General features: G+C 36.5%; 1 protein-coding gene across 17 annotated transcripts in view; it reads left to right on the top strand.

The window, feature by feature from the left end:
- Window positions 1-15739, top strand: part of PPFIA2 (PTPRF interacting protein alpha 2) — a 342104-nt gene that overhangs the window by 324078 nt on the left and 2287 nt on the right. For all 17 annotated transcript variants that reach the window (XM_027679792.1, XM_027679790.1, XM_027679791.1 and 14 more), the window contains 9 exons: window positions 2155-2355; window positions 4475-4537; window positions 5918-5947; window positions 7467-7642; window positions 8489-8586; window positions 10354-10529; window positions 10624-10692; window positions 11610-11769; window positions 13374-13463. In XM_027679792.1, coding sequence (XP_027535593.1) covers window positions 2155-2355; window positions 4475-4537; window positions 5918-5947; window positions 7467-7642; window positions 8489-8586; window positions 10354-10529; window positions 10624-10692; window positions 11610-11769; window positions 13374-13432 — 1032 coding nt within the window. In that variant the 3' untranslated portion in view covers window positions 13433-13463. The remainder of the gene's footprint in view (window positions 1-2154; window positions 2356-4474; window positions 4538-5917; window positions 5948-7466; window positions 7643-8488; window positions 8587-10353; window positions 10530-10623; window positions 10693-11609; window positions 11770-13373; window positions 13464-15739) is intronic.

Here is a 15739-nt window from a genome sequence, read left to right as displayed (position 1 = left end):
ATTTCTTCTGGTTGCTTGTATGTAGCATAAACATAGTTTAGATTTCTTTTAAGAATTTGGGGGTTTCTTAATTAATTCAGAAAAAGTATATCAATCTTGATATCTGGGTTCTCTGTCTAGAACAATTACTGTGTCCTCTTTTTAGAGCTAATGTAACACTATTTTCTGATAGAGACAGCTATTTGCTGAAGAATTTACTTATTTTGTTGAAGAACTAATTTACCTGATGAGCAGCAAACATTTGAATCTGTTTCTGCAGGGTGAATAACTCCCAGTATTTATGCTTTTCTGCTTTTCAAGTGCATATGTGAAAAAAATTAATGTCATAATAAATTAGATTATGAAATACATTTTAAAGCTATGCATAGTTTTCTCGTGGCCCTTTGTTTAAGTGCAGATGGTTGTTATCTACATAATTTTTGGTTTTGTTTTTTTTTTTTTTGCTTTCATGAAACTTTATATTTTGTTACAGTTTTTTGGAATTAGATCATGTTTTTAAGGTTCAGACTATCATTGGATGGAGGGTAGTGGCTAATGCCATCAGTGGGAAGGACTTTTTGAAACACAATGCACTTATTTCTCAAGCTCTTTGATACATCAGGCCTCAGTACAGAAAAGCTTGCCTGAGCTCCTTTGGAATACGACAGTCAAGTCTGTTTTCTATGTGACATAAAAGTGATCTAACAGCTATTTTTTAGGGAAATATTTCCCATATGAGGTATACTTCTTAATAACCACTCAATGATTCCCTGTACTGTGTCAAATAAAATGAAAATCCTTTCAATTTTTCACTGCTTTGCAGATCTGTTGGTGAATTTACTGATGGCATATTTTGACTCATTTCCTTGACCTCGTGTCCTCTTTTAGTAAGCCATTATTAAGATTAAAAAAAAAAAAATAAAATCAGCTAATTCTGATGGCCTGTTTGAGATGCACCTAGCTAGATCTTTGGTTTCCATTGTATTATCCCTAAAATGTCAGTGATTGTGTTTCACTGCTTATGTTTTTCTCACAGGCTTTGCTAAGCGTAATATACTTCATACTGTGATAAAAACTTGTCACATGTGTGTATCCCTGATATGGAATTATCTCCTTTGGGAAAAAAGAGCTGTAGATACTGACAGTCATATTAATGGGCCATCGCAAAATGAGAAAGCTGAGAAAATCAAGAATAATTCATACTCAGTAGGTCCCAGGAAAGACTGCTAAGAGCAGAGCGTACCTCTTACGAGGAAAGACTAAAGTGGTGAACCCTGGAGCTGTTGCTGATCTGGGCTAGTAAGTTTAATATAAGGAGAGGAAAAACATGCAAGTACATATCTGCTAAATTCACAGGTGATGTAGCTGAGTTCACACTTTGCTGCAACTTCTAACCAGTATTTCTAGCTAGGATGTGACACCATACCAGACTGTATCCAGATTTACTGTAAGCTCTGTCCCTGCTAGGTTGGTTGTCTGAACTTTGCTTGGTTTATTTCTAGTAAGAAAATAAAAGCTGACAAGTGTACGACTGTGCCCCATGAGTATACCACAGGGACTTATATGGAAAAAAAAAGTCATTTTTTGTACAAAAGTGAAAAAAATACTTAATTCCTCTCAGATTATTTTCTGTATATAATAAGGTTATCAAATGGGCAGTAACACACTTGTGCCACTACTTGCTCATTAAAAGCCTGGAAAAGGAGTAGCCCAGGGGATTGAGGCACACAGCTCTAAAGCTACGTCAAAGCATGCCTTGCTTTAAAGTTCTGGTTACAGTAAAAGCAACAAAATGAATTCACATGAAGCCATGGCAATTTCAAAGGTTCTGAAGCAATTTTATTTTATTAAAGACTATGATGTTCATGCTTATTTGTGTGTGTTACCATGCTTATTCAGATTGATAGGTGTCCTGATTATTCATTTAATTATTTAATACTGGTCATTAATTAATTGATTAATAGTGGTTACAGCACCAAGCCTGACAGAGTTTAAGAAGTGTTTGGACAACACTCCCAGGCACATGGTGTGATTCTTGGGGCTGTTCTGTGCAGAGCCAGGAGCTGGACTCGATGGTTCTAGTCGGTCACTTCCAGCTTGGGATATTCTATGACTGTCATTGCATTTGAGAAATGAAGCAGTGCTTTGGATGAAGCGTGTCCTTTCTCTCGGCAGCTGTGGCTAGGTATGCCAGCCTGGTATGTTGCTGCCTGCCGTGCCAATGTGAAGAGCGGAGCTATTATGTCTGCTTTGTCGGATACTGAGATTCAAAGAGAAATTGGAATCAGCAATCCTCTTCATCGCTTAAAACTCCGATTAGCAATCCAGGAGATGGTATCACTGACAAGTCCATCAGCACCTCCAACATCCAGAACAGTGAGTCCTGTTCAGCTAACTTTTTCTTCCCTGATTCACACTGCAGGAGTCTGCAGAAAAAGTTCTGTAATACCAGAGTGGCTCTATGGTAACACACACTTCACAATCAATGGGAACGATCTAATAGAGACTCAGAATGGCCTGTTCATCACTTGATTGATTGTTGATTGCTGATGTTTTTCCTTTATCAGATATTCTTATTTTTTTTAAGTCATGCTTTTGATTATCCTTGATGTTATTTAAATTATCAGTATTGAGCATCTTGTTTGTAATTTTGCCTGTATTTTTGCCTTTCTCTTCCTTCAAGTCATCTGTACCGGTCTAATCAGATTGTGTTTCTCTTTTTTTGTTTGTTTGTTTCTCTTTTTTTTTTTTTTTTTTTTTGGGGTGGAGGGTAGGCAGGAGTTGGGAGAGGTTGTGTAGGAACACGGCTCTTTTGAATCTTGCTCCTATTCTCCTTTTTTGCTCCCTTTCCTATGTTATCTAATCTGAGTCAGCTGGCTTTAGGCTCTTTGTGCTTTTAAGAGAAGCAGTGATTGGAGGTGTGAAGGGAGCCATCTGGAAGGTAGAAGTGGAGTGCGTGCATTCAGTGAGCAAGGGAAAGAGAGTGGTAGCAGACTGGAGGGAAGCAAGTAAAGAAGAAACAGAGATACAAGGCAGAAAGAAAAGGGGAATATATGAAAAAGAGCAAGGAAAGAGGATAGGGGAGAGTAAAAATTAATATGCTATAGACAGAAAAGCATCTTTTAGTTGAAAATGAAGAAAAACAGGCCAAATGGATGAGGAGAAAAAAAAGAAGCAAGATAACAAAAAGGGAGTTTCATGCTGGGATATGGTGATAGTGATGGCTATGAAAGAAGCAATGGAGATGGAAAAAAAAAGAGGCTTGATCAGGTGGAAAACACAGCATAGAAGTGAGGAACATAGACTGCTACTCATGTAGTGTAGCTCATATTTCTACTACAAAGATAATAATGTTAATAATAATAATATTTATACTTTGTAATATCATGTCTTCATGAAATTCCTGGAGAATCATTTGGTGGAAATAAGAATTCAGATACCTTAGAGAGGTACCACATCCACATAAGCAACTGGGCAACAGGGCTCTAATGTTGCTGTTGATTGGCCTTTTATCTTCATATTGCTAGTGTTCTGTAAATATTGTACTTCCACATCTGATACTTTCTCCCCTGAGAACAGTTTTATGTGTCATAACCATGGTAATACTATGAATCGTAATGGATTTTACTGAAGTAAGGCAGCATAGACTCAATAATGTTGAATTACTACACAAAATTAATTTCCATTTTAAAAGCATAAGAGCATATTTCAAAGCATAAAAGCATATTTCAAAGCATAAAAGTATTTACACTTATGAAGTGAGAGAACATTACATTCAAGCTAAAACTATTAGGAATACTTTTACCTTGTTCTTTTGCATTCTCCCTGAGTAACTGTGAGCACAAAGCTGTCCTGCCCTGGAATGTGCATCTCTGAGTCCCAAGTCTTTCTGCCTCCCCTCTTTCTCAGCAAAGGAGTTAATTTACCTCAGCTCTCCAGAAAACATAGCAGACATCCGCACCCCCTCCCTGCCTTGTCTCATTGTCCTAGTAATAATCTGATGGAAAACAATAGGATGAGGAAAAATAGTTTTACAAGTGAATTCTCTTGACATTTTTATTTACAGAAACATGGTGAAAGTAATAATTATTTAGATTACAATATAAGCATGTGATGTGTGCAGAATATTTGGGCTGGAAAATCTTTGGGAACTGAAGCTTACCTCCAGACAGAGCTGTGAGCTAAAAGTTGTATTTGCCAGTTGTTTATGAAATGTAGCTTTAATTATTATTCTTTCCTTTGTGGCGGTGCTCTGCCGGATTTCATCCATCAGTTCTAGTTGAAATACTCCATCACATCTGTTCAGAATCCACTAATGGAAGATACAAAACAAGTTGTCTAAAGTTGTCTCTAGTTGCAGCTTGGTAGAGGCAAGAACGTGGTTGTGCTGATGGTGATGCTATGCGCTGTTAACTTACAGTGGTGCTGCCTTTCTTCTTTACCACTGCTTACCTAATGTGGATCCCACCTGCCTTCCTGTGGGCCTTGTCCATAGCCCTCAGGCAATGTTTGGGTGACCCATGAAGAAATGGAAAATCTTGCTGCTCCAGCTAAAACGGTTAGTCTTTCCATTTCCATTTAAAATGGTTTTAGTGCCTAAAAAAGAATTGGGCTGTATCTGCTTTAACACAAATGCTGTATCTTCTGTAGGATGCTTCCCAAGCATGCTATTAGAAAGTTGCAGGGAGTAATGAAATTGAATTTAAAGAACAGTTACATAATCTGTCAGCAAAAGAATTTACAAACTGTATTGCCATCACAAAAATTGTGTGACCCTAAAACCAGTATTGGATTTTTAGAGTACATAATACTTTCAGTGCCAGTGTGAAACACCATTTAATGAAATGAAATTGTCACGGTTACGCGTGCAACATTTCCACTGTACTCTACTCCCTAATGCCTCTTCTAAATATAGTTTTATATATGCTGACACAGAAAGAAATAAGAAAAGGCTTGAGAATGGTGCATTACGCAACTTCATGTTTTCATTAGTGCTATGTCTTGCTTTTTAATTTTGGGTGCATGGAGAGTGTAATTTACTGATTGATTTTTGTCAAACCTCTCTCTAAATACTAAAATAGTTTGTTTTTTTTTTAACTTGGAACATATGTTATTTTAGGTTTTGAGTTTTGGCATTACATCATAATAATTCTATAAAGGTGCTTATAAAACATGATAAAATCCTACAATGAGATCTCTGAAAAACCGATCATCAACTTGGAAAACTTTATAGTCAGACCAATCCATAAATGGTGGGAGAGGTACTGGAGCTAAATTTTGGTGCAATAAAGACTTATCTCTTAGAAGTTTATGCTTGTTATAGTATTTAAAGTTTTATCAACACTAAGGAAGCCAATTCTCCTCAATAATTTTTTTTTTTTACAACTGAGTTATTTTCCAGTTTTATTATTGTTGGTAAAGATAAATGCAAATATAACAAAACTGAACTGACCAGAAGTAGACTTGATCCTGTTTAACTGGCCAGCCAGAAAAATACAGTTTTACCACAAAACATGTTATGTAAAAAGCTCCTTTACAACACATTCTCAAGAAGACAGCTTTTTGTTGTGAATATTTTAAAATCTAACTAGAAACAAAAAGTGACATTTCTAATGCCCAATTTATAAGTAAGTGGTTATGTTTTGATTATGAAACCATGAATTGTTTAAATAATGCTTTAAAATTTCACTGAGATATGATGATATTATACTGTGAAAATTCAGCTAGATTTGCCCTAGTAAGATTTTATGGGTTTGGTCTTGTAATTTTTCAGGTAGTTTAGCCCAGGATGTTGCCATTGACTGGAGTTATTTTATCAGGTCATTTTACGTATATTTTTTCATTTTTATTAACATACATATGAAAACCGCATATTTTTATAACTCATTTTTGTTGTCTTTTTACCTGCTTTACTAATTACTTCCTGCTGATAATACAGAAAGAGTCTGAAGAAGGCAGTTGGGCTCAGGTATGACCTTTCATGTGATTTTTTAAAACTGAAAGTTAATAATAATATAATTGATTACATCAATATGCATATAGTACAGTATTGTGACAGGATCTCAATGGGTGAATTACAACACATATTTTAGAGTTCTTCTAATACAAAGAATATATTCTCTGGGCAGGTTTGTTAGACAAAGCAGAAAGAGGTACATATGCTGTGAATATTTTTCATTAAAAAATTACTACATTCCAGAGACATATTCTACCTCCCACTTAAAACTAGTAGAAGTATTTGAGAATAGGATAATAGGATAATAAAATATGTCAAGAGTTTGAGAGCTAACTTTTCTAAAATTACTCTGAATTTTTTTAAAACAACTGTATAAATCACACCCAAGTATCAGTCTACAAAGTCTTGTATAATTTAGTTACACTACCAATTAGATAAATTTTTAAAACTTCTTTCTTTCTAATATATACCCATTTTTACACAAGCTTGCTATCTTTACTGATGGCATTCCTTTTCTCTTCAAAATCTTACAAGAATGAGAGATGAGTGGAATATATTTTCCCCCACAGAAAATATATCTGGCTTGTACTGTGTTATTCATTTTTGTATAATAGCATTAAAAGCAAAACCAAAAAGTTAGGCTTGAAAGTGATGCTCAAAGCTGAGCATGATCCTGTTGAGGAAGTGTTAACCTTGCACTTTATGAGTTCTCTGTTCTGTTAAGATTTGGAGTACAAAATAATTGACAACAGTGAGATGTAAAAATCTATTTTGCATCTTAATAGTGCAACTTGTGTAAAAATAGATCAGTATGCATGTTTTTTCATAGCTCTCTTCCTCACCCTCCTGAAATTTCAGCTGAACAATGGAGCCTGAATACTAGCTTCTAGGAGGAAGCTGGTTTGCTCCTATCTCAATTAATTTATTGAGCTCTACATATGATGCACTTAGGTTTAAGCTGTTCACAGCTGAAAAAGTCTCATTAAAATGTAAGCTTGAGTGCCAAACAACTGAAATTAACTTTTAGTCTCAAAAGGACTACAAGTATGTAACCATAAAGTTTCATTAGATCGTAATTAGAAAATCCTATTTCCCACTAAACAGTGACACAAACCTCAGTTGATTCCCTGGAGCCATGTTTGTATTACCAGATTCACTTTAGGATTTGCCTGGCATAAATATTCTAGAAGGTCAGTTGAAAGCAAGTAAGATTATTAAACACACATGTTTTGATTGTGTAACAAGTTTGCTTGCATTTAAAACTCAAAACTGAAAAAAATCCTTAAAATTTACAAAGTTAGAAAACAAAACACAATGGGCAAAACTGCTATCAGTAACAAATATCTCACAGTGGCTCCCTCTTCCGATGTTAAATGTTAAAACAGAATTTATTTTTTTTAGATAGAATTTCTCTAACCTAGGAAGTCTCACAAGAAATGAGCAGAGCAGACATATTCTGTCTTTAATCTGTGGTGCAACCTTGAACAAACTCAAGAATTTATTCCTTCTCTCCATTTTCTTTTCTCCGTAGACCCTGGCTTATGGTGATATGAACCACGAATGGATAGGTAATGAATGGCTCCCCAGTCTGGGTTTACCTCAGTACCGAAGTTACTTTATGGAATGCCTGGTAGATGCGAGGATGTTAGATCACCTGACAAAGAAAGATCTGCGTGTGCACCTAAAAATGGTGGATAGTTTTCATCGGTATGTTGGCATAATGACTACACCTATAAAAATGCTTATGTGTCTGCTATAGTGCTCAGGGTGCACAAAATAAAAACATTTTCTGTTGTTCTGGTGCAGAAAACCACACATAAAAGTGAGGGCTGACTGTCCGAAATCTGAATTGAGAGAGATTTGTTTAGTAATAGCAACCGCATTGCAGTTATTCCTCTCAAAACCAAGATACTGGTACAGACAAATTTCATAATGAGCAGGGAACCATTAATATATCAATAAACCCTTGACAATACAGAAATAGTAACAATTTAAGTGGTTTAAAGTATCAGAAAATGTTAGACTAAGATTCAAAGCCCTGAGATGTCATAATAACGCAAAGCTATTGTGTGTAGCACATAAAAGCTGTTAATAAAGCAAATTGACAGTTGCTCGGGTTACCTAGGGATATGCCAGGAAGCTAAACTGGAAATATGGCAATAAAGGCATTTAGACTTTATGGTGAATGATGTTTATGTGACAAGAAGTGGATTTCTTTTTACTAAACTATCTGATTTGTAATTTTTTTTAAGGCCTGGTTTGACAAAACATTTCGTGGCTCGCAAGGGCTGACCTTTTCTGAATACAACTTTTAACGCTTTGAGTTTCTTACACTAGAACATTTATTCAAACATACTCATTTTGGTTTTGTCCATTTCATTCCTGAAGTCTGTGAAATTTTTTTAATGGTTTTGCTCTCTCCTCTGCTCTCAAGATTTGCTACATGAGCACCATGAAACACCTCATGTGAAGTGCAGGAAACACATCCTATATATGTTCCTAACTTCAAAAATATCTTTATTAACTCTGTAAATGTTTCTCTTTAAATAACAGAACAAGCTTGCAATATGGAATCATGTGTTTAAAGAGGTTGAATTATGACAGAAAAGAACTGGAAAAGCGAAGAGAAATGAGTCAGCATGAAATAAAAGGTGATAGTTCCTGTGAATGAATACTGGGAATGTTTCTTCTCTTAAAACTTGACACTGGTAACCCCTTGTCATGCCATTTTAGCAAAGCATTAAAGCACGTGCTTTAAGCATAAGTCCATCTGTCTTCAGAACACATCCTAGCTCCTTAAATTAGGCACAGTTAAGTACTTTGCTAAATTGGGGCTGCAGTTCCTAATAGCTGTTTGATACATACATTTTGCTAAACTGGTTTTGGGGACAGATTTTATCTGAGCCTCTTTCAGGGTCAGAAGTGGAAGACCAAACAGCCTGCAGCTCAGTGGGATGTGCTGGGGACAATGCTGGAAAATGGGAGTACTCAAGACCCTCACTGTGCTCTGACTTTTGAAAACCTTTGCCTTTGATTTCTTACATGAGAATGTATCATAGCAAATGTTGCTTGGAAGGGTGACCACTGAGGCAGTTGATTGGTATATAAGAATAGTTCCTAACAAAACTGGCCTTATTAGAAGATTTAACATCTGATTCTAAAGATTTTTTCTATGTAAAGCTCTCTAGAGCAGTTGCAGGCTCACTTCATGGTTCCTTTAATATATAACAATTAGGGTGGTTGGCTTTTTTCATCTACCAAAAATGAATCCTTTGATTCCTTTGAGCATTTCTAGTTCTAGTGACTACAGCAGTTAGCACTTCTCAAGCACAACGCTGATTAGAAGAGCTAAAAAAAAATGGAATTAGAAGGGGGAATGGCTACAGCGACAGCGTGCATGTGCTCAAGACAGATGATGACACGCAATAATGCAAAGACTTTGCCTTCGATGTGCAGGCATCAGTGCCAGTCAGTCTGAGTGTGTCTAGCTTTAGACTGACATAGGGGAATTGTGTATTGGTCTCAAATTCTGGTGTGGCTTCAATGCTAGTCACTGCTAGGACAAGGGTAATAATCCATAGCCTCCTTCACCCTGTTAGTCAGTTATTCATGGTCCCAGGAGAGATTTGGTCTCTGCCTGCTCCCATGCTTCAGTCAATCCTGACCCCAAAGTCTGGGATGCTCTTGGCCAAGCGATGGAGAATGCTGGCTCCCAGAACAGCTACATTAGCTGGACCTCTAAGGGTTCAGGAAAAAGCCTCATCACTTAGTAACAGAAAACTCAGTATTATGTTTCCCAGTCACAACTATAAAGATAAGTAAATTTTTTTAAATATTACAAGCAGGGCAGGCTATTTTTTAGAATAGCAAATCCTCAAAAAAGGTTTTCTAGCTCATTTTTTTGCCTCAGCTTTATAATTGGCATGGACTTTAACAACTCTACCAGCTTTCTGAACTAAACATAGTTTTAGTCTCTAAAATTGTGAACTCATCATTTGCATTATGGCATGTTATAAAATGGTAGGTGCTGACACAACTCTCAAAATTTTTAATACAAAACTCTCCAGTGAAGCCCTGAGGAATGGATATTTCTCCTGTGCCCTTGCACTGTTGAACTGTAAAAACTTGGCTAAGGATTGAAAAGGGTATATATAGGAAGAAGAAGGAATTGCATTCTGGAGATGCACTCTGGAAGCATATTCTCTTTTGGAAACATTATTTGGAATAAACATTTAACTTGAAGATAGCTAAAATCACACAGAGTTTTTGAATAGCTGTATGAATGGTTTGCTAGAATTCCTCTTTTAAGAAATAAAGCAGTATGACATCCACAGTGCATGCACAGCTACATGCATGCACCTGTACAATGTGGAAGTTATCAGTTATCAGGAGACTGATCCAGTGTTATGTCCTTACAGATGTGCTGGTATGGAGCAACGATCGAGTCATACGCTGGATACAAGCCATTGGCCTCCGAGAATATGCAAATAATATTCTAGAAAGCGGTGTACATGGTTCACTTATAGCATTGGATGAAAATTTTGACTACAGCAGTTTAGCTTTATTATTACAGATTCCAACACAAAACACCCAGGCAAGTTTGCTTATGCTACTTATTGTTAATCTGTACCCATTACTGCCTTTTATTCATCTTCAACCATTTTAATTGTTTACTTTGGTATCTCTAGGCACGGCAGATCCTTGAGAGAGAATACAACAACCTTTTAGCACTAGGAACTGAAAGACGACTTGAGGAAGTAATTAATTTTATTTTAAGTATTTATAAAATATCACAGTGAAACATTAAAATTAAATTGAATGCATGAAGACATGTTAATTCTCACATTGTTAAAAAATAGTTAAAGCTTTAAGAAAAAATTAGGAATGACCGTCAAGGGCCAGTGTGCCTACATATTTGTATCACCTTCTATGCTAAATGTGGCACTGCACTCTTACCTTAAGATGAACATTTTCCAGAGAGGAAACATGCAGAACATGCAGAATCGAAGTCCTACTGGCCAGGGCAAGTGGCAGAAAATGTGTGTGGGTTGGATGCCTGTGCAATCTATTCTTTAGGCTACTTACATCCTTTATTTAAAAATAAAGAAGAAAGAAGGAAAATAGATTTTCTGTTTGTTTTTGTTTTTCAAAGTTAATATTAATCAAGTGCATTTTGGGGCAGTTATCTGGGATCAAGAATCTCAAATCCAATGATGGAAATTATTCATAATAATGTAAGAGTCCAGTGCAAAAGTGTTCAAGTCTTGGACTTCTGCATATGAGGAGAAATAAAACTTTTAAAGACTTGCTGAAAACGTGAGATGCCTATGAATTCTGTGCATGCATGAGTGTTTAATCCTTTATTAGCACTTTATGTAAGCCTGCTAATGCAGTAACAAACCACTGCACCATCACTGCATAAGAAAGTTCTACTTTCTCTGATACTAAACCCCTCAACTATATTGAGCCAGAGATTTAAGAAGAGCTTCCCACCCTAACATTTAATATTCTAAAACATTTACTTTTGCAAGTGTGTCTCGAACACATTACAGTAACTGGATGTAGTGCAACAGAGTAGGGTAGTTATTGTCGAATACATTTAACAGTGGGAGAGGTAGCACACAGCAGGATAATTAATCAAAACATTTCATTTTGCTTTATCAAATGTTGACAGAGCGATGACAAGAACTTCAGACGCGGCCCCTCCTGGCGACGACAGTTTCCTCCGCGCGAGGTTCATGGGATCAGCATGATGCCGGGCGCTTCGGAAACGCTGCCAGCTGGGTTCAGACTAACCACAACATCAGGGCAGTCACGGAAGATGCCAACTGATGGTATGCAGTCACTTCTGCACTTCCTGTTGAAAAGCAAGAGGCTTATCCTAGCATGCTAAATTGACTTTTAATGCATGTCTGTCTTGCACCACAACAACTGCGTTCATTTAACTGGGATGAACAGAGTCTGGGAGAGTTGAATTAAGGAATAGAAAAGCACTGAATTGGCATACTATTGATTTTTTCAGGTTTGCTTCAGACTGTCAGTGTTTATTTAAAACACACAAAAAAAAGGCCATCTCACCATCCTATGTCTGCAAAGGAAACATTCGGAAATACAAGAATTAATTCACTAACTTTCAACTAAGACTGCATATAATATTTAAGCAAATTTTTCAGCTTATTAGCCTCTCAGCAGGTGGGGTGTATTTTAGAGAATGAACTTAGAATGGGCTACCATCTCTATTTTCCTATCTGACTTTCAAATTCGGTAGCTTAGCCTTGACCATCAAATAACTGAAGTTGCTAGCAGATAATTACCATCAGATGGGTAGTTAGCAAATACTGAATTTCTGGCATTAATTGAGTTCCTGTATATGAGTCTTAATTTTCTCTAGAAATCTTTTTATTTCCAAAAGATGCACTAACTCAGCAATGATTGGGAAAGTAACAAGCATACATAATGCAACAAAGAAACATAATTAAAAAATAAATAAAATTTAAAAATCATTGTAAGAGAGCAAGGAGAAGGGACAAATCCCATCACAGGTATTCCTTCAGATATATGGAAGATAAAGCCAAGTATGCCAGCTTGAAGTTCTGAGAAGCATCAGTACAAAGATTGGCCCATTTAAAATACTGCCATTTATTTCATCATGAGAGGATTTAGGTCTATGGATAGACTTGTCTCAAAGTAATTTAATGCACTGCTTGTAGTGATTACATTCTGTAACTCTGGAATGAACTTCGTATGACAGTATTGCCACCTAAATTCCATTAAAGCCATCTAAATTCCATTAAAGTTTCTCACCTTTAAAAAAATACTTTATAGATGCAGTTACAGAACAAATAATTTACTGATTGCATCACTGAATTCCATTTGTTCCTAGCTCTCATGGCATTTCCATAGCCCACATTACTGTAGCAGCTAAGAACCTTACAGACATTCATGGATTTCATCTTCTAGCCATGGTATGATGTAGAAGATGATATTCCCATTTTACAGAAGGGGAACTAAGGCATAAGGGAGATTTAATGATTTACTTGAGGTGTTCCAGACAGTTTATTCTTGAGCTGGGTACTGAACTTAGTAGATTTAAAGGTAAGTAATTTTGAAGACCTACATCTTCATCCAGGATTTGGCATCCTATCTTGAAGCACTAAGAATGCAATAGTATTTAAACAACATGATAGGTAAGAGCATTAGGACTTACAACAAAATAAAGACAAAAATTGAGTTTTAAACTGTATTCACTTAATACAGATTCCAGTAGCACATCAGACTTGAAGAAACGCTGAGTGCCCAGATCATGTCATAGAAAGCCACAGACCAATTTAAGAGCCACCCTTCCAGTGGGAAACAGATTGATTTATTTTCCTCACGATCTTAAAGAGGTTCTGGTTTGTTTCTTTTTTTTCTTTTTTTCTTTTTTTGCAATTTCCAGTTGCTTCATCACGACTACAGAGGTTAGACAGCTCAACAGTTCGTACATACTCATGCTGACAAGACCTAGCAAAGAAGCCAGCACTGAATTGTGAGTATTCATAAGGGGCTATCATGAAAGCTATTTGTAACTGTACACTACACCCCACATTATCCAAGCAAGAGCCAGCATGGAGCAAATGACATAACCAGGACATAACTCACCAGGGTGGTCATTTCATCATGACAACAGTCTTAAGCTCAGTCTAGGTGATGCTACCAACCATAACATTTTGGGGAGATGGCAGTGGGCACAGGGAATGAATTTAATTTACTTTATGAGAACTCTCAAAAGAGTTCTACCAGGAGGTGGGGTGGGGGGGCAACCCTAGTAAAGCAGAAGATATTTACTTCCTTTTTTTTAATTAAAGATATGGCTCAATTTAGAACAACAGGTAGCTGCATAAAGCTAGAACAAAAACTTCCCCACACCGAAAATGTTGCAAAGTTATCTATTGCAGAGATTCTTGCACTTCTCAAATCATTCAGAATTGACAAAGAAAGGATATTCTGAGCCGGATCTAACTCTGAATCAAATTTAGTACTGTAATTCATATTGCATTTTTCACCATTTATCTTTTGAATATGGCTATGAATATCACAGATTAACTGTTCCAAAGTTCTGTGGAAATATAGTTTTCTACTTCATCACAAATTTTGCAAAAAATCCTAACATGATGAGCATTTCCATCAATATGGCACCATTTCATGCTAGTATTTTCTCAGTAAAACAGTTTTCCTTTAAGTTACTTGAGGACTTGTAAGGGAGCTGGAAAGAATATTTGGATAGCACCAAAACCTCACCAGGCATCAAACACGCTTCAATAGCTGTTGCATATTGTAGGCAAGACATGCCAGGATCTGCAAGAAAGTAGGGGTTTTTTTGTTTGGTTGATTGGGTTTTTTTAGATTCCCAAGACTGGGATAGGATTGGGGCCATCAAGATCTTACTAACTCTGCATAGGTTAAAGAAGTGCTTAGGAATAGTAAATGTTAATAGTGGGAACAGTAGATTGCTCAGGATCCTACTGATGATAGGAGCCTTAGTTCACAGATCTTCAGGAGACTGCAAGAGTATAAAACCTGAATCTTAAGAAAGGGAACTTTCCATGCCACCACTGAAAAAATAAGCACCAGGGTTGGGGTTTTTGGTTTTTTGTTTGTTTCGTTGTTTTTTTTTTTAAAGGTAAGTTTAGCAGCTGGTCCTACAAAGATGATGATGAAGCACATAAATTATAGAAATCTTTTTCTGTGTATGTATGTATAGATTAGAGTTTGGTGACAGCAGAAGTGCATACATTTTCTTCCATGTGCTTTAGAATTGTGTGCTGAAAGCAATAAAGTATGACCAAGAAATTAAGTTCAAACACCAAGCTATATATTAGGCCAACAGTAATGGGCCAGGCACATGAGGTGAGGTTTGAAGAGTGCAACAAAGGCAGAAACTGAAATTTGATATGCTAGCAAAAATTAAGATTATCCAAACTGTTTATTCCCACTATAATAAAAATCATCTAAAAAGTAGCAAATGAAAACCAGAAGTAAAGTCACAAACTTTTCTGGTACTATTATATCAAACTTCAAAATTTAAAGAAATTGCCTGCATCTCAAAGATGAATGCATAAACAAGTACTGCTCATATGGGGGATGTGAGCTTAAAGGACAACAGAGGAGTTTTCAGAATTTTGTGATCATAGTTCTTGGGTAACAGTTTCTTCATGGATGGAACTGATTGATACTTGGACAAAAGGGAATATTATTCATTACAACATGCTTCTTGAAATTTTCCAGATCCAGCTTAGACTGAGACCAGACTTGTAACAACCTGCACCATCAGCAGCTGCGTTACTCTGGTGACTAACATATCTGCATGCATAGAACCAGGGAGTGACTCTAATAACAACGCAGCAGAGGGCAGGGACAGCTGGATGAGCTGTCACACAATAACGATATAAAAAAAATTTAATATAATAAAGGGGAATATGCATACAAAAAGCAGGTCAAAAAGAGAGCTGCAAACAGATTGCATGTGGAAAAAATGCTCATGGCCTATGATCACAGCAGGCTGCAGATTCTTGCATTCTGCTACTTTTACAGAGATACTCCCTTACAGAGAATGTCAAAGCCTTGTATTTCAAAATAATTTATGCCAACAATACCAATTGGATACAACCTTACAGCATCTTACAGTGTTTCTTCACAGCAATTGTGTTTCACTCATATGCTTTTGAATTGCATTTCAGGTGGGTTTTTTAAAACATTTCTTGAAACCACAATGAGCTGCCAGAAATCACGAACAGACAGTCTCAGAACAGTTACATGAGCAGC

Source organism: Neopelma chrysocephalum, unplaced genomic scaffold (assembly GCF_003984885.1).
Source record: "Neopelma chrysocephalum unplaced genomic scaffold, ASM398488v2 Primary Assembly neopelma1_59, whole genome shotgun sequence".
Lineage (NCBI taxonomy): Eukaryota > Metazoa > Chordata > Aves > Passeriformes > Pipridae > Neopelma > Neopelma chrysocephalum.
This window is presented reverse-complemented; position numbering and strand designations above follow the sequence as displayed.